The 19005-nt window shown below is 45.9% G+C and overlaps 1 protein-coding gene across 1 annotated transcript in view; it reads left to right on the top strand.

The window, feature by feature from the left end:
* LOC138674532 (uncharacterized) overlaps positions 1–19005 on the top strand; it is a 142008-nt gene that overhangs the window by 20207 nt on the left and 102796 nt on the right. The window contains exon 3 of the mRNA XM_069762357.1: positions 10220–10513. Within this exon, the coding sequence (XP_069618458.1) occupies positions 10220–10513 (294 nt within the window). The remainder of the gene's footprint in view (positions 1–10219; positions 10514–19005) is intronic.

Raw genomic sequence — 19005 nt, 5'->3', positions numbered from 1 at the left:
CACCCCCTATATATGCTAAGATAGCACCATTCAGGGATACAAAACATCTGTGTTTGCTTCCAATAACAAGCGGTGATAAGGTTAGATCTCACCCAATTCCCGGAGAAGCTGTACCATGTCGCTGCAAGGTTAAACGTGCTTTCAGTAGTGGGGGGTGGATAATGAGCCTCTGTAGCGTCTCCCGACGCGTTTCATCCTATCTCGGACTCATCAGGGGAGTGTAACCAGTAGCTTGAGGATAGCTGCGTTACCTGTTCCCCGCCTGTGTCTAATCCAAATAGTCCAGAGACCGGAAGTGCGTCAGATGCCCACAATCAGCTTGTGACCGCGCATGACACACCTTCCTACATCGGACTGAGCGAAGCGCACATAGTGCGCCTGCGTGTGATGCAATAGGTAGACGGAACGCCGAAGTCAGCTGTACGCCGCGTGCGATCCATCTTCTATGTCTGAAGTACTCAGTAACACATGTGGAGCGTGTGTATTGCGCATGCGTGTGACATAACCGGCGATATATACTTGTACTCAAAGACAGGTTGGAGTGTCCCTGTCTTCCTAATATACAAGTAAATTATAGCCTATATATGGGCTAGCCCATGTGTAAATACAAAGCATGGACCATCCTTTAAAGGAAGTCACCAGGCTAATCTCATGACTGTGTATTCGCCAAGGAAACCATGAAGCCACCTAAGGAGATAAATAGAGGGGCCTGACATATTATCCTAACTGTATTTATAAAGTGCATCATATACAAATGATACAGAAAAACAAAAAGGGGATACACAGAAGCGAAAAAACAGGATACCTGTTGGTAATTTTTCCAAACTAAGTACCCATTGAATCCAAATGGTATGATTCAGACTTTACATAGGGCTTTTTATGAAAATGGAAACTGAATAAAGGAGGATGAAAAAATGCCAAAAGGACTAATTACACCAGTGGGATAGACTGGAAGTGCGAGAATCAGTGTTGTATGGTAAGAGACAACAGCCAAAAGATATGGAAGTAAGGTTGGCAGGTGGTCATCCCAGGAAGAATGGCTCAAGCAGTAGCTAAAGAAGCCCATGAATTTGAAGCTCACTTCGGGCCCACAAAGACCTACCAATGGTTACAGCGGTATGTGTATTGCCCCCGGTTGGAGTCTGTGGTGGAAGAGGTTTGCCGGCAATGTTGAGTATGCGACCTAATTAAGAGTACTGAACAGAGAGCACCCATCCAGACGATACAAACTAAGGAACCACTAGAAGTCTTGATGATCGACTATCTCCTTGTGGGACACTCGGCCCAGGGGCTACAGTACTGTTTGGTGATGACCGGTCATTTCTCCAAGTTCGCAGTAGTCACCCCGACTAGAGATCAGACTGCGGAGTCGGTGGTGCAAGCCATCTGTCAAGACTTCATCCGGGTGTATGGGTACCCAAAGCGCATCCACTCCGACCAAGGCATGTTTCCAAGGCAAGGTGATGGAAGAACTGTATTGTATGTATGGCATCGAGCGGTCCCGGACTACCCCTTACCATCCTCAAGGCAACGGGGCATGTGAACGCTTCAACCGAACCCTACTTCAAATGCTGAGAACGTTGGAGGAGGATAAGAAGGCATGTTGGCCAGACTACCTGCCAGAGTTGGTCTGGACCTACAACAATTGGGTCCACTCTACCACGGGTTATACCCCCTATCTACTGCTGTTTGGAAGAGCTGGACGAGAGATCATTGAGCAGAATTTGGAACATCCAGAGGAGCTGATGGAGCAAACTGTCACTTCATGGGTGAAAGAGAATCGGCAACGATTACAAATGATACGGCGGATGGCAGGTCAGCCGCTGCAGGAAAAAGAACATACGGGCCATAAACCGACTCAACAGATACCGCTCCAACCCAGAGACTGAGTATTATAGTCAGAGAGAAACGCCCCAAGGGAAAACTTAGTGAGAGATGGGAAGTACAGCCTTACAGAGTAATTGAGCGAGTGTATGCTGACGGCCTGGTTTAAAGGTGCAGGTTGAGAATGGGGCGTCCACCCATAGAGTACTTCACAGAAATATGCTGCGGCCCTGCCGGTCTGAGGTCTGTTCTGCGTCATTGCCGCCTGAAGGCGCTACTCCACACAGGAGACATGGGGCTGCGGCATATACTTCACAGGAGATGCTGGAGCTGCGGTATATACATCACAGAAGACATGGGGCTGCAGTATATACATCACAGGAGATGCTGGGGCTGTGGTATAGTCATCACAGGAGACAAGGCGCTCAGGTATAGTCATTACAGGAGACATGTGGCTGCAGTGTATTCATCACAGCAAACATGGGGCTTCAATATATTCATCACATTAGACATGGGGCTGCGATATATACAGTGGGGCAAAAAAGTATTTAGTCAGTCAGCAATAGTGCAAGTTCCACCACTTAAAAAGATGAGAGGCGTCTGTAATTTACATCATAGGTAGACCTCAACTATGGGAGACAAACTGAGAAAAAAAAATCCAGAAAATCACATTGTCTGTTTTTTTAACATTTTATTTGCATATTATGGTGGAAAATAAGTATTTGGTCAGAAACAAACAATCAAGATTTCTGGCTCTACCAGACCTGTAACTTCTTCTTTAAGAGTCTCCTCTTTCCTCCACTCATTACCTGTAGTAATGGCACCTGTTTAAACTTGTTATCAGTATAAAAAGACACCTGTGCACACCCTCAAACAGTCTGACTCCAAACTCCACTATGGTGAAGACCAAAGAGCTGTCAAAGGACACCAGAAACAAAATTGTAGCCCTGCACCAGGCTGGGAAGACTGAATCTGCAATAGCCAACCAGCTTGGAGTGAAGAAATCAACAGTGGGAGCAATAATTAGAAAATGGAAGACATACAAGACCACTGATAATCTCCCTCGATCTGGGGCTCCACGCAAAATCCCACCCCGTGGGGTCAGAATGATCACAAGAACGGTGAGCAAAAATCCCAGAACCACGCGGGGGGACCTAGTGAATGAACTGCAGAGAGCTGGGACCAATGTAACAAGGCCTACCATAAGTAACACACTACGGCACCATGGACTCAGATCCTGCAGTGCCAGACGTGTCCCACTGCTTAAGCCAGTACAAGTCCGGGCCCGTCTGAAGTTTGCTAGAGAGCATTTGGATGATCCAGAGGAGTTTTGGGAGAATGTCCTATGGTCTGATGAAACCAAACTGGAACTGTTTGGTAGAAACACAACTTGTCGTGTTTGGAGGAAAAAGAATACTGAGTTGCATCCATCAAACACCATACCTACTGTAAAGCATGGTGGTGGAAACATCATGCTTTGGGGCTGTTTCTCCGCAAAGGGGCCAGGACGACTGATCCGGGTACATGAAAGAATGAATGGGGCCATGTATCGTGAGATTTTGAGTGCAAACCTCCTTCCGTCAGCAAGGGCATTGAAGATGAAACGTGGCTGGGTCTTTCAACATGACAATGATCCAAAGCACACCGCCAGGGCAACGAAGGAGTGGCTTCGTAAGAAGCATTTCAAGGTCCTGGAGTGGCCTAGCCAGTCTCCAGATCTCAACCCTATAGAAAACCTTTGGAGGGAGTTGAAAGTCCGTGTTGCCAAGCGAAAAGCCAAAAACATCACTGCTCTAGAGGAGATCTGCATGGAGGAATGGGCCAACATACCAACAACAGTGTGTGGCAACCTTGTGAAGACTTACAGAAAACGTTTGACCTCTGTCATTGCCAACAAAGGATATATTACAAAGTATTGAGATGAAATTTTGTTTCTGACCAAATACTTATTTTCCACCATAATATGCAAATAAAATGTTAAAAAAACAGACAATGTGATTTTCTGGATTTTTTTTTCTCAGTTTGTCTCCCATAGTTGAGGTCTACCTATGATGTAAATTACAGACGCCTCTCATCTTTTTAAGTGGTGGAACTTGCACTATTGCTGACTGACTAAATACTTTTTTGCCCCACTGTACATCACAGGAGACATGGAGCTTCAATATATACACTTCACAGGAGACATGGGGGTGTGGCATATACAGTACAGACCAAAAGTTTGGACACACCTTCTCATTTTAAGATTTTTCAGTATTTTTATGACTATGAAAATTGTACATTCACACTGAAGGCAGTGAGAGGTAGTCACCAGTAATGGTCTTCCAACAATCTTGAAGGAGTTCCCTGAGATGCTTAGCACTTGTTGGCCCTTTTGCCTACACTCTGCGGTACAGCTCACCCCAAACCATCTCGATTGGGTTCAGGTCTGGTGACTGTGGAGGCCAGGTCATCTGGCGTAGCACCCCATCACTCACCTTCTTAGTTAAATAGCCCTTACACAGCCTGGAGGTGTGTTTGAGGTCATTGTCCTGTTGAAAAAAAAATGATGGTCCAACTAAACGCAATTGCCTTCAGATGACCCCAAGGACAAAAGTCTATGGGTGTCAGATCGGGAGACCTTAGTGGCCATTCAACTGCCCCACGACGACCAATCCACTTTCCAGGAAACTGTTCATGTAGGAATGCTCGGACCTGACACCCATAATATGGTGCACCACCACACACTGATAATAGTTTTTAATGACTTTGGATATATGCTTGGTGCTGCTGTCTTGCTGCAGAATATTTTGGAGCCAATCAGAAGCCTCCCTTATGGCATTGCATGATGGATAAGTATCTGTCAGAATTTCTCAGCATTGAGGACACCATTAATATTGACCAAATTCCCAAATCCATTTGCTGACATGCAGACCCATACTGCAAAAACCTTCACCATGCTTCACTTCGCCTGCAGACTTTCATCATTGAACCACTCACCAGCAAAATGTCTTAATTTACAGCCAAATATTTCACATTTTGGCTTATCAGTCCAGAACACCTGCTGCCATTTTTCTTCACCATATTTAAGGGTGAACATACTGTTGGTGCAGCCAATCAGCTGCAAAGGGGCCAGGAGATGGAGGGGGCTCACGCAAGCTATGCATAGGGGATTATAATGGGAGCAATTTGGCCTATTGCCTGCATCCCAAGGCTTAGGAGGGCTGATAGCCAGATTGACCTCATTATACACTTGTTTGTCAATTAGTACAGTGACCCTGCTCTGTAACTTTACATGGTCTGCCTCTTTGTGGCCGAGTTGCTGTATGTCCACTTTTGAATAATATCACTGACAGTCGATGGAGGGATATCGGAGAGGGATCAAAGAACCCTAACTTTTACTTAAATTATTATAGAATTATCTTCTACAACTAGAATATACTATATTGCATAATGCTTCAATAACCAGTACATCAGAATAATACTAATAAATAATAGTTATAATTTTAATTACATCAAGGCAATGTCTGTCAGAAAAAGGAATGAGTGGCACTCACTATCCCATTTAAAAATACTTTTTATTGATTCACATTAAGATGTGGAAACAGGACAGTTTTCTGTGGAACATGCCGGACTACGGCCGTTTCGTGCTAAATGTGCCTCAACGGGTCCTATGGTGGGGGGGAAGTGACGGAGCCCTTATACAGGTAACAAATGACCTCCCCACACATAATGTCATTATGTAACAAGGAAACGCCACTTGTGATATCCGTGTGGTGTGATTTCGTTACAGTATTTTTAAACGGGACGGTGAATGCCACCCTTATTCCTTTTTCTCACGGACATTGCCTGAATTTTTTTCCTTGGCGGGCACCCGAGATCCCAGGGGCAGTACATCCAGCTTTCCCTGTGAGGACTGACACAGTTGGCAACAAAGGCACAGATGATTGGCCTCGGGGAGACCAAAACATCCAACACTGCGGAGACACCATCACGTGTTTCTCAACGCAGTGATTCCAGAACACTGCCCCCATCCCTTATGGGAAATATGCAGATGCAGGTAAAGAAGCTGCGGAGACACCATCACGTGTTTCTCGACGCAAGCAGTGAATAGCCAGGCCTTTCCCCGGGAAGGAACAACCACGGGAAGGGCAGCATCCTATGAAGGAAAGCCACCTATGCCAAGCATGGTATCCATCCACAGACAGCTGTTTCGGGGTGTTTGCCCCTCATCAGTGTGGAGTAGGAATCTGGCTATTAGGAGCAGTGCCTAGTAAAAAGGCTATAAAGGCACAGATGATTGGCCTCGGGGAGACCAAAACATCCAACACTGCGGAGACACATCACGTGTTTCTCAACACAGTGATTCCAGAACACTGCCCCCATCCCTTATGGGAAATATGCAGATGCAGGTAAAGAAGCTGCGGAGACACCATCACGTGTTTCTCGACGCAAGCAGTGAATAGCCAGGCCTTTCCCCGGGAAGGAACAACCACGGGAAGGGCAGCATCCTATGAAGGAAAGCCACCTATGCCAAGCATGGTATCCATCCACAGACAGCTGTTTCGGGGTGTTTGCCCCTCATCAGTGTGGAGTAGGAATCTGGCTATTAGGAGCAGTGCCTAGTAAAAAGGCTATAAAGGCACAGATGATTGGCCTCGGGGAGACCAAAACATCCAACACTGCGGAGACACCATCACGTGTTTCTCAACGCAGTGATTCCAGAACACTGCCCCCATCCCTTATGGGACAGTTGGCAACAGGTATATCAGCAGTGCAGATTACATTGTTTTTTTTCACGTGTTCATTAATTACAATAAGGTATTAGCACTCATCACGCCATATGCTCATTGAAGAGAACAGTGTAGTTGCTTGTGTATAGTCATGGCCAACAGTAGTCTGCAGCTGATTCATTGACTTCAATAGTAGAATTTTGTGGGCATGCTCTTTGACTTGTGCAGAGGTTATTGTAAAAGATGAGGAAGCAAGTGAGCTGTGACCATCATAATTATGAATGGTGGGTCCTGTGTTATCTACTGTATATAAAGGTGATATTTGTTATTTTAATCCTGCCTGTAATTATATGAGATGTCTGCTAAAAAAAGATCTGTACAGAAAATGAGTTATCAATCTAATATTAGGCTCATTAGCTAGTTTGAAAGTACCGTATATACTCGAGTATAAGCCGAGATTTTCAGCCCAAATTTTTGGGCTGAAAGTGCCCCCCTCGGCTTATACTCGAGTCACGGTAGTGGTGGGGTCGGCAGGTGAGGGGGTGAGGGCGCTGAGGTATACTTACCTAGTCCCAGCGATCCTCGCGCTGTCCCTGCCGTCCCACGGGCTTCGGCGCTGCAGCTTCTTCCTCTCTTCAGCGGTCACGTGGGACCGCTCATTACAGAAATGAATAAGCGGCTCCACCTCCCATAGGGGCGGAGCCGCTTATTCATTTCTCTAATCAGCGGTGCCGGTGACCGCTGATAGAGAAAGAAGCTGCGGCACCGAAGACAGGAGGGGACAGCGCGAGGATCGCCAGGACTAGGTGAGTATAGCATATTCACCTGTCCTCGTTCCAGCCGCCGGGCGCCGATCCATCTTCCCGGCCGGCGCCTCCATCTTCCCGGCGTCTCTGCTCTCTGACTGTTCAGGCAGAGGGCGCGATGACGCATACAGTGTGCGCGGCGCCCTCTGCCTGATCAGTCAGAGCAGAGACGCCGGGAAGATGGAGGCGCCGGAACGAGACGCCGGGAGCTGCAATCAAGGGAGGTGAGTATGTGTTTTTTTTTCTTTATTGCGGCAGCGGCGGCACAAATTTATGTGGAACATCTATGGGGCACAATGAACGGTGCAGAGCACCGTATATGGCACAGCACAGCTATGGGGTACAGTGAACGGTGCAGAGCACCGTATATGGCACAGCACAGCTATGGGGCACAGTGAACGGTGCAGAGCACCGTATATGGCACAGCACAGCTATGGGGCACAGTGAACGGTGCAGAGCACCGTATATGGCACAGCACAGCTATGGGGCACAGTGAACGGTGCAGAGCACCGTATATGGCACAGCTATGGGGCACAGTGAACGGTGCAGAGCACCGTATATGGCACAGCACAGCTATGGGGCACAGTGAACGGTGCAGAGCACCGTATATGGCACAGCACAGCTATGTATGGGGCACAGTGAACGGTGCAGAGCACCGTATATGGCACAGCACAGCTATGGGGCACAGTGAACGGTGCAGAGCACCGTATATGGCACAGCTATGGGGCACAGTGAACGGTGCAGAGCACCGTATATGGCACAGCACAGCTATGGGGCACAGTGAACGGTGCAGAGCACCGTATATGGCACAGCTATGGGGCACAGTGAACGGTGCAGAGCACCGTATATGGCACATCTATGGGGCACAATGAACGGTGCAGAGCACCGTATATGGCACAGCTAGGGGGCACAATGAACGGTGCAGAGCACTATATGGTTCACACCTATGGGGAAATATGAACGGTGCAGAGCACTATATGGCACAGCTATGGGGAAATAATGATCTATTTTTATTTTTGAAATTCACCGGTAAATGCTGCATTTCCACCCTAGGCTTATACTCGAGTCAATAAGTTTTCCCAGTTTTTTGTGGCAAAATTAGGGGGGTCGGCTTATACTCGGGTCGGCTTATACTCGAGTATATACGGTAGTTTGAATTTAGTAATTTAAAAAAAAAATACCAATCGTAATATGGAAAGTTAAAACAATATATGAATACAAATTTATTGAAAAGCACTTATAGAATAAACTTGATTAAACAATATGTAATTTTATTTTGCAAGATTCTCTATAATAAATATAGCTAATACATATAAAAAAAAAGTTTAAAAGACCACATTTTAACTATTTATCCATACTAATTAACAATATACCAAATATACTCATGTATAAGCTGACCCGAGTGTAACCCGAGGTACCTAATTTTGCCACGAAAAGCTGGTAAAACTTATTGACTCTAGTATAAGCTGGGTATGCATTGTCACCTCATCCCTATCCTGGTATGCATGGGTCGCCATCCCCAGCCTCGTCTGCATGGCTCCTTATCCCCATCTTCGTCTGCATGGTGCCTTATCCCCATCCTCGTCTGCATGGCTCCTTATCCCCATCCTCGTCTGCATGGCTCCTTATTCCCATCTTCATCTGCATGGCTCCTTATCCCCATCCTTATCTGCATGGCTCCTTATCCCCATGTTTGTATGCATGGCTCCTCATCCCTGTCCCGGTATGCATGGTTCCTCATCCCTCTCCTTGTATGCTTGTCCTCCATGAGAAAAGCATTAAAAAAAAATATCCTACTTACCTTCCCTGCGTGCCCTTGCAGGATCTTGTTCTGGTGCTAGCAGCCCCTGAGGCTGAGAGATCACGTGCCCCCGCTCATTAATGGAGCATCATTGACCATTGGTGACATCATTGAGGTTACCGCCTGTCAGTGAGGCTGCATTCCCAGCCGGGCTGAACTGCAGTGACCTCAGCACTGTGGGAAAAAGTCAGTGATGAGGTCACCGCAGTTCAAATTCAGTGACTTCACCACAGATCACAGTGAGAAATTCACCAGCCTAAGAATACAAGCATCCAGCTGTCAGCTTTAGCAAGGCTGGTTGTTTTTTTTAAATTATTTATTTAAATTAAAAAAAAACACTCTATTTTTAATAACCAGCCTTGCTGAAACTGACAGCTGAGGGTTGCAGCCCCCAGCTGTGAGTTTGTGGCACAGAAAATACAAGAGGACCCAATTTTTTATTTATTTATTTATTTATTTAGAGTGCAGGCAGCTGGTGATGAATACTCTAATCAGCCGCTCCTTCTCTCACTGTTATTAGCAGCAGCAGGTGTGGACTGATGGGAGTAATAGTCCCATCAGCCGCCGCCTCCTCTCATTGTTATCACTTGAATATAATGTTCATCATTCTCCTCAGCTCATGCTGATCACCGGCAGAAGAGGAGAGAATGATGAAAGGTGTCTTCAGCACCCAGTGCCTGGGAAGAGCACTTACTGTGCTGCTGCTTCTCAGGTGCCGGGACATGTCACACAGATGTCATCCCAGTGTGCCATCTGTGTGCACTTGTATGAGACGTTTTGCAGCCTGTGCTGCAGGTTAAAAATGGACATGTCTATGCGTATGTCACACGTATACAAGGTCAGTGGAAACAAAATGACATGTGTACAGCAACATAGATTTTAATGTGTCTACGTGTGTAAGTGTCTCCGGTACATGTGAAAACTGTCACCACACCTACTGGACACACTGACTTGTGAAGCAGGCCTACATGTAGACCTGCAAATATTCACTTTCCAAAGAAGAACAAAAGACTAAAAACCAGCTGCGCATTGTAATTACCTCTGTGACTACTTAGCACAATCATTCTCTATTTCCCCAGCTCCTCCACAGGTGATTCTGAAAAACATCGCTGGTGACAAGTATAATGTCACTGTACAGTGTTCACTGCAAGAATTCTATCCGGAGCAAGTGAACGTCTCCTTTAAAGTGACTTGTGGAAGTGTCCAGTATTTGGAGAATCCTGTATTTACGAGAAATGCTGATGGAACATATGATGCCAGCTATATGTATCTGGTGAATGTCTATAACTGCAGTAATATAACAGGTACCTGTGCAGTAGAACATCAAACTGGCAGGTTTAATATTTCAACTGTACTCCTAGAAGAAAGACCAGGTAAATTATATCAAGTGTTTATTGCTTTATATTTTACACATGGATGTAAATGAAAAGTCTGAAACAAGTATTAATAAACAACTCTAGTAGCTTTCACCGTTTAACCCCTTCTAGATTCATTCAATTCAGCTTTTGCATATTGAATTGTTAAACATTTCACGATTAATCTTTTATGCATAGGACAAATTTTGTCCCCGTTAATTTTTTTCTCCTTCTTACCTTCCAAAAGCAATCATATATTAGTTTTATTATGCATGTCAGTACGATTATGATGATTCCGTTATTTTTTGTTGTTGTTTGACTTTTTTTTTTAATGTTTTGTTTCATATTGGAAAGCTATATACAGTATCTTGGTACCGTGTTAGCCAGTAATAGAAAAATATATAGCATTGAGAGTCCTCAGTGGTTGATACCTTTTAATGGCTAACTTAACCCCTTTACCACCAAGGGTGGTTTGCACGTTAATGACCGGGCCAATTTTTACAATTCTGACCACTGTCCCTTTAAGAGGTTATAACTCTGGAACGCTTCAACGGATCCCAGTGATTCTGACACTGTTTTCTCGTGACATATTGTACTTCATGTTAGTGGTAACATTTTCTTTGATATTACCTGCGTTTATTTGTGAAAAAGCAGAAATTTGGTGAAAATTTTGAAAATTTTGCAATTTTCCAATCACAGAGTTATGTCACACAAAATACTTAACAAGTAACATTTCCCACATGTCTACTTTACATCAGCACAATTTTGGAACCAACATTTTTTGTTAGGGAGTTATAAGAGTTAAAAGTTGACCAGCAATTTCTCATTTTTACAACACCATTTTTTGCAGTGACTACATAAAATTTGAAGTCACTTTGAAGGTTCTATAGGATAGAAAATACCCAAGTGTGACACCATTCTAAAAATTGCACCCCTGAAGGTGCAAAAAACACATTCAAGAATTTTATTAACCCTTCAGGTATTTCACAGGAATTTTTGGAATGTTTAAAAAAAAATGAACATTTAACTTTTTTCACAAAAAATTAAATTTAGCTCCAATTTGTTTTATTTTACCAAGGGTAACAGGAGAAAATGGACCCCAAAAGTAGTTGAACAATTTGTCCTGAGTACACAGATACCCCATATGTGGGGGTAAATTACTGTTTGTGTGCATGGCAGAGCTCGGAAGCAAAGGAGCGCCATTTGACTTTTCAATGCAAAATTGACTGGAATTGAGATGGGACGCCATGTTGCGTTTGGAGAGCCCCTGATGTGCCTAAACATTGAAACCCCCCACAAGTGACACCATTTTGGAAAGTAGACCCCTAAGGAACTTATATAGCGATGTGGTGAGCACTTTGACCCATTAAGTGATTCACAGAAGTTTATAATGCAGAGCCGTAAAAATAAAAAATCATATTTTTTCACAAAAATGATCTTTTCGCCCCCCAACTTTTTATTTTCCCATGGGTAAGAGAAGAAATTGGACACCAAAAGTTGTTGTCCTGAGTATGCTGGTACCCCATATGTGGGGGTAAACCACTGTTTTGGCGCTTGGCAGAGCTCGGAAGGGAAGGAGCGCCGTTTGACTTTTCAATGCAAGATTGACTGGAATTGAGATGGGACACCATGTTGCGTTTGGAGAGCAACTGATGTGCCTAAACATTGAAACCCCCCACAAGTGACACCATTTTGGAAAGTAGACCCCCTAAGGAACTCATCTAGATGTGTTGTGAGAGCTTTGAACTCCCAAGTGTTTCACTACAGTTTATAACGCAGAGCCGTGAAAATAAAAATTCTTTTTTTTTCCCACAAAAATTATTTTTTAGCCCCGGTTTTGTATTTTCCCAAGGGTAACAGGAGAAATTGGACCCCAAATATTTTTGTTCAATTTGTCCCGAGTACGCTGATACCCAATATGTGGGTGGAACCACCGTTTGGGCGCATGGAAGAGCTCGGAAGGGAAGGAGCGCCATTTGGAATGCAGACTTAGATGGATTGGTCTGCAGGCATCACATTGCATTTGCAGAGCCCCTGATGTAACTAAACAGTAGAAACCCCCCACAAGTGACTCCATATTGGAAACTAGACCCCCCAGGGAACTTATCTAGATGTGTTGTGAGAACTTTGAACCCCCAAGTGTTTCACTACAGTTTATAACACAGAGCCGTGAAAATAAAAAATCCTTTTTTTTCCACAAAAATTATTTTTTAGCCCCCAGTTTTGTATTTTCCCAAGGGGAACAGGAGAAATTGGACCTCAAAAGTTGTTATCCAATGTGTCCTGAGTAAGCTGATACCCCATATGTTGGGAGAGCTCGGAAGGGAAGGAGCGCTGTCTTGCTTTTTCAAAGCAGAATTGGCTGGAATTGAGATCGGACACCATGTCGTGTTTGGAGAGCCCCTGACGTGCCTAAACAGTGGAAACCCCCCAATTAAAACTGAATCCCTAATCCAAACACACCCCTAAACCTAATCTCAATGGTAGCCCTAACCACACCCTTAACCCTGACACACCCCTAACCCTAATCCCAACCCTATTCCCAATCGTAAATGTAATCCAAACCCTACCCCCAACTTTAGCTAAACCCTAACCCTAACTGTAGCCCCAACTCTAGCCCTATCCGTAGCCCTAACCCTAGCCCTAGCCCTAACACTAACCCTAGCCCTAACCCTAACCCTAGTCCTAACCCTAATGGGGAAAATTGAAATAAATACATTTTTTTTATTTTTTAATTTTTGCCTAACTAAGGGGGTGATGAAGGGGGGTTTGATTTACTATTTATAGCGGGTTTTCTAGCGGATTTTTATGATTGGCAGCCGTCACACACTAAAAGACGCTTTTTATTACAAAAAATATTTTTTGCGTTACCACATTTTGAGAGCTATAATTTTTCAATATTTTGGTCCACAGAGTCATGTGAGGTCTTGTTTTTTGCGGGACGAGTTGACATTTTTATGGGTAACATGACATTGGCACGTGACATTTTTTGATCGCTTTTTAGTCCGATTTTTGTGAGGCAGAATTACCAAAAACCAGCTATTCATGAATTTCTTTTGTGGGGGGCGTTTATACCGTTCCGCTTTTGGTAAAATGGATAAAGCAGTTTTATTCTTCGGCAGGGCCGTATTTGCCACTAGGCACTCGAGGGCACGTGCCTAGAGCGGCGCCTATGCGGGGGGCGGCACCAGAGCAAAGTTTTTTGTTTTTTTTTGTTTTTTTAGTCCGGCGAGGTCACCTGGTCCCTGTCCCTAATAATAACCCCCCCCACCGTGGTCGCCCAAGTTGCCCAGACATCATACAGTGTCACTGGTGGTGAGTCATCATCATACTGTACATAAATACTCACCTAGCTAGCTCCAGCGATGCCTGGTCTGGTCTCCGCGTCAGCTCGTCCTGCGTGAGGTGCGGTCAGGTGGTACCGCTGCTCATTAAGTTCATGAATATGCGCATATTCATGAACTTAATGCGCGGTACCACCTGACAGCTCACGCAGGAGGACGAGGGTGCTGCGCCGCCGCCGGGACAGAGGTGGATTCCGCGCGGTGTGGAAAGGAGTCGGACGGACCGACGGTGACTCGGTGAGTATGAATGTCTGATGGGAGGGTGGGAGGACGGCGGGGGCTGGGGGACGACCGTGGACGGGGAGCGGAGCAGCGAGCCGAGCCATGATAGGAATGGATGCATGGGACTGGAGTGGAGCGCGGAGCGGCAGGGTCGGGGAGCCTCAGCCGATGAGCCGCCCAGGCCCATGAATGATGGTGACGCTAATGCGGCGCCCGGCGGGCCCATGCATGGAGGATGGAGCCTGGGGGCGGCTGGCCAGGGGGGGAGAGGAGGGCGGCGATGAGCCACGCGTACAGGAGGGAGGGGGGGATGGGAGATGAGCCAGAGCCACCCCTGCATACAGGGAGGCCTGGGAGGGGGACAAAACATGAGCCACGCATGGGGGGGATGGGAGATGAGGAGCTCATCTCCCATCCCCCCCCATGCGTGGCTCATGTTTTGTCCCCCTCCCAGGTCTTCCTGTATGCAGGGGTGGCTCTCTGGCTCATCTCCCATCCCCCCCCATGCGTGGCTCATGTTTTGTCCCCCTCCCAGGTCTTTCTGTATGCAGGGGTGGCTCTCTGGCTCATCTCCCATCCCCCCCATGCGTGGCTCATGAGCCATGCATACAGGATGGGAGGGGGGTGGGCCATTAAACATTATGCGTGGAGCATCATATGTGGCCATTATACAGTATGGACCATCATGTGTGGCTATTATACAGTATGGAGCATCATGTGACTATTATACAGTATTGAGCATCATGTGTGGCCGCCCATTATACAGTATGGAGCATCATGTAGAGCCATTATACAGTATGGAGCATCATATGTGGCCATTATACAGTATGGAGCACTGTGTGGCCATTATACAGTATGGAGCATCATATGTGGCCATTATACAGTATGGAGCATCATATGTGGCCATTACAGTATGGAGCATCATGTGTGGCCATTATACAGTATGGAGCATCATGTGTGGCCATTATACAGTATGGAGCACTGTGTGGCCATTATACAGTATGGAGCATCATGTGTGGCCATTATACAGTATGGAGCATCATATGTGGCCATTATACAGTATGGAGCATCATGTGTGGCCATTATACAGTATGGAGCATCATGTGTGGCTATTATACAGTATCAGTAATAGAATGATAAAGTCCATATATTAATCCTACAATGTCTGCTGGACATGGTATGGGGAGAGTTTATAGTTCAGTTAGTACACAGACACCGATACTTGTTAACCAGTTAATGCTCTCTTGTCCACCACACTGCAGTGTCAAAAGAGGAAGACGGCGAGACAGGCAGCAACATCGCATCAGAGAGCTCTTGACCTCGAAACAGAAGATCCTCAGATCCTGGTATTGTGACATAATATTAAGAAGAATATTTATTCACTGATATTATTCTATTAACTCCACAGCATTTTTCATGCATCAACACTGTCCCCATTGGGGCTCACAATCTAAACATCCTATTAGTTGGTCTTTTGAGTGTGGTAGAAAACCCACACTAACACGGGGAGAACATCGAAACTCTGCAGATGTCATCCTTGTTGGGATTTGAACCCCAGACCCCAGTGCTACAAAGCTGGGGATGGGAGATGAGCAAGAGCCACCCCTGCATACAGGGAGACCTGGGAGGGGGACATCACATGAGCCATGCATGGGGGATGATGGGAGATGAGCCAGAGCCACCCCTGTATACAGGGAGGGGGACATCATGAGCCAGAGCCACCCCTGCATACAGGGAGGGGGACATCATGAGCCACGCATATGGGGGGGGAGATGAGCCATGCATACAGGATTGGGGGAGAGATGAGCCATGCATGATGGGGGTGGGTAGCCGATGAGCCATGCATGGGGGGGAGATGAGCCATGCATACAGGATGGGAGGGGGGTGGGCCATTAAACATTATGCGTGAAGCATCATATGTTGCCATTATACAGTATGGATTCGGAGCATCATGTACAGCCATTATACAGTATGGAGCATCATGTGTGGCCATTATACAGTATGGAGCATCATGTGTGGCCATTATACAATATGGAGCATCATGTGTGGCCATTATACAGTATGGAGCATTGTGTGGCCATATTTTTTTTTTGTTATAATTATTGTATATGAAACAGTGTGATCAGCAGTGCTAAATGGGTGTGGTTGGGACTTGAATATGGGTGTGACTAGTTGTGAAATGGGTGTGGTCAGAGGCGTGGCCTAAAATTTGCCGCGGCACACTACAACCTTTATACCTCTTTCCCTTCAAGAGTTGGGAGGTATGGTACCACATTTACCAGATCATGGCAAGTACCACAAATCCCATAGGGAATGAATGAGGCCAAACGCAGTGTTGCCGTAAATGATCCATTACGCTACAGATGCAAAAAAACTGCCCGATCTGCTGCAAACAACAGCGATTCTTGCCAAAGTCACTGCCGATAGTGTCATACTCACCAATGGGGGAGGCAGCACTAAAAGTGCCTAGGGCAGCAGAAACTCTAAATACAGCCCTGTTCTTCGGGTCAGTACGAATACAGCGATACCTCATTTATATCATTTTTTTATGTTTTGGCGCTTTATACGATAAAAAATATTTTATAGAAAAAATAATTATTTTTGCATCGCTTTCTGAGGACTATAACTTTTTTATTTTTTTGCTGATGATGCTATATGGTGGCTCGTTTTTTTGTGGGACAAGATGACGTTTTGATCGGCAGTATGATAATAAAGCGTTGTTTTTTGCCTCATTTTTTTTTATTTTACGGTGTTCACTGAAGGGGTTAACTAGTGGGACAGTTTTATAGGTCGGGTCATTACGGACACGGCGATACTAAATATGTGTAGTTTTATTGTTTTTTTTATTTAGATAAAGGAATGTATTTATTGGAACAATATTTTTTTATTATTATTATTTATTTAGGACTTTTTTTTACACATGTAAATTTTTTTTTTTACTTTTTTTCTTTGCTGTGCGCTGTGTCAGATCAGCGATCTGACGCGAACTCCCGAAGGCATCCCGGCGCCTGCTCTGAGCAGGCGCTGTGTGAAGTCACCTCCCTGCAGGACCCAGATGCAGCCCCGTGGCCATTTTGGATCTCGGCCTGCTGCAGGGAGGAGGAGGTAAGAGACCCTTGGAGCAACGCGTTGCTCCGGGGGCCTCAGGGAAGCACGCAGAGAGCCCCCTCCCTGCGCGATGCTTCCCTATACCGCCGTAACACTGTGATCATGTTTGATCGCAGTGTGCCGGGGGTTAATGTGCCGGGGCGGTCCGTGACTGCTCCTGGCACATAGTGCTGGATGTCAGCTGCGATAGTCAGCTAACTAATATTCTTGGATTTGTGTGCTGCAAATGACTTCTCCAAGTCCCACCAAAGATTTTCTATGGGGTTAAAGTTAGGCAACTGTGACGGCCACTCCAGAATCTTGCAGGACTTCCTCTGAAATCAAACCTTGGTGGACTTTGTTAGTATTGTCCTGTTGGAAGGGCCAATGACAACCATGCTTCAGCGTCCTCACAGAAGACATTATGTTTTCTCCAAAGATTTCATGGTACTCTAATCCATTTTGTCCTTTACACACTGCAGGTGTCACGCCGTAAACAGCGATAAAGGGGCAGGACGGCGTACTGGGACCCGCACCAGTCCCTACTACTATAATGAGGCCCTGGCTTTCCTGTGGTACCTATGATGGTTAGGAGGCCTGAGCTGCCAGCGTATCCCTGTCTCCTGTGCAGGCCCTATCAATGGCCCCCTCTCCCCCCAAAGGAGGTGGACTGCACCAGTGTAATAATACAACAAATAACAGGGTATACAGACAAGGTAACTAAAAGTCTCAAACTCACCAAATGCTCACACAACCACAGAGGGTACACATAGAAGGGAAGCGATGGAGAAAACTTGGAAGGAAAACAGGTTTAACATGCAACCAAAACAGCAGACACCAATCTCTGTAAATAAACCTCCAACACCAACACTACGCTCCTTCAACCTCCAAGCCAGGCAGTAGAACTGATCACTGACAATAGCTGAAGTCAAGACTGGGTCTATATAGGGGATCAGATTACAAAATCCACTTCAGCTGAGAGAGACCCAGCTCTCAGCAATAAGGTTAACTCCTGCACTGCTGGCACAAAGCAGCCAGGTCACAATACAGGTGAAGAGCTTCTGTTCACTGTTTGTGAACGAGGCCCAGAGCGCTGCGGTTCTCTGGAACCTCTCTGTCGCGGTAGCCCTGTGACAGTAACCCCCCTTCTACGAGGGACCTCCGGAACCTCAGGGCCAGGTTTCTCAGGATGAGCTGTATGAAATGCCTGAACCAACCTAACCGCATGGGCATCGGCAGCAGGTACCCACGTTCTTTCCTCAGGACCGTACCCTCTCCAGTGTACCAGATATTGTAGGGATCGACGAACTAAACGAGAATCCATAACCTTGGAAATCTGGAACTCGAGATTTCCATCAACAAGGACCGGAGCTGGAGGTGAAGGGGACTGATTGGATGACGCCACAACCTTTTTGAGTAAGGAGCAATGAAAAGCATTATGGATCTTAAATGACTGAGGCAAAGCCAGCCGAAAAGCAACGGAATTCATGACGGCCACAATCCTATAAGGGCCAATGAACCTAGGGCCCAATTTCCACAAGGGAACTCTCAGCTTAATATTTTTCGAGGACAACCAAACCCAGTCACCCACACACAGGTCCGGACCTTCCACACGTCTCCGATCAGCCGCATTCTTATACCTGGAACCCATCCTCTTTAATTTTTCAAGAACCCCTTGCCATACGGACGTGATGGAAGAAGAAAACCTCTCCTCTTAAGGAACACCTGAGGAATCCCTCCTATTAAATGAACTAGGTTGAGGATGAAAACCATATGCCCCGAAAAACAGGGACTTACCAGTAGACTCATGAGTACGATTGTTTGTAGCAAATTCTGCTAACGGTAAGTATTTAACCC

This window comes from Ranitomeya imitator, chromosome 4 (genome assembly GCF_032444005.1).
Source record: "Ranitomeya imitator isolate aRanImi1 chromosome 4, aRanImi1.pri, whole genome shotgun sequence".
Lineage (NCBI taxonomy): Eukaryota > Metazoa > Chordata > Amphibia > Anura > Dendrobatidae > Ranitomeya > Ranitomeya imitator.
This window is presented reverse-complemented; position numbering and strand designations above follow the sequence as displayed.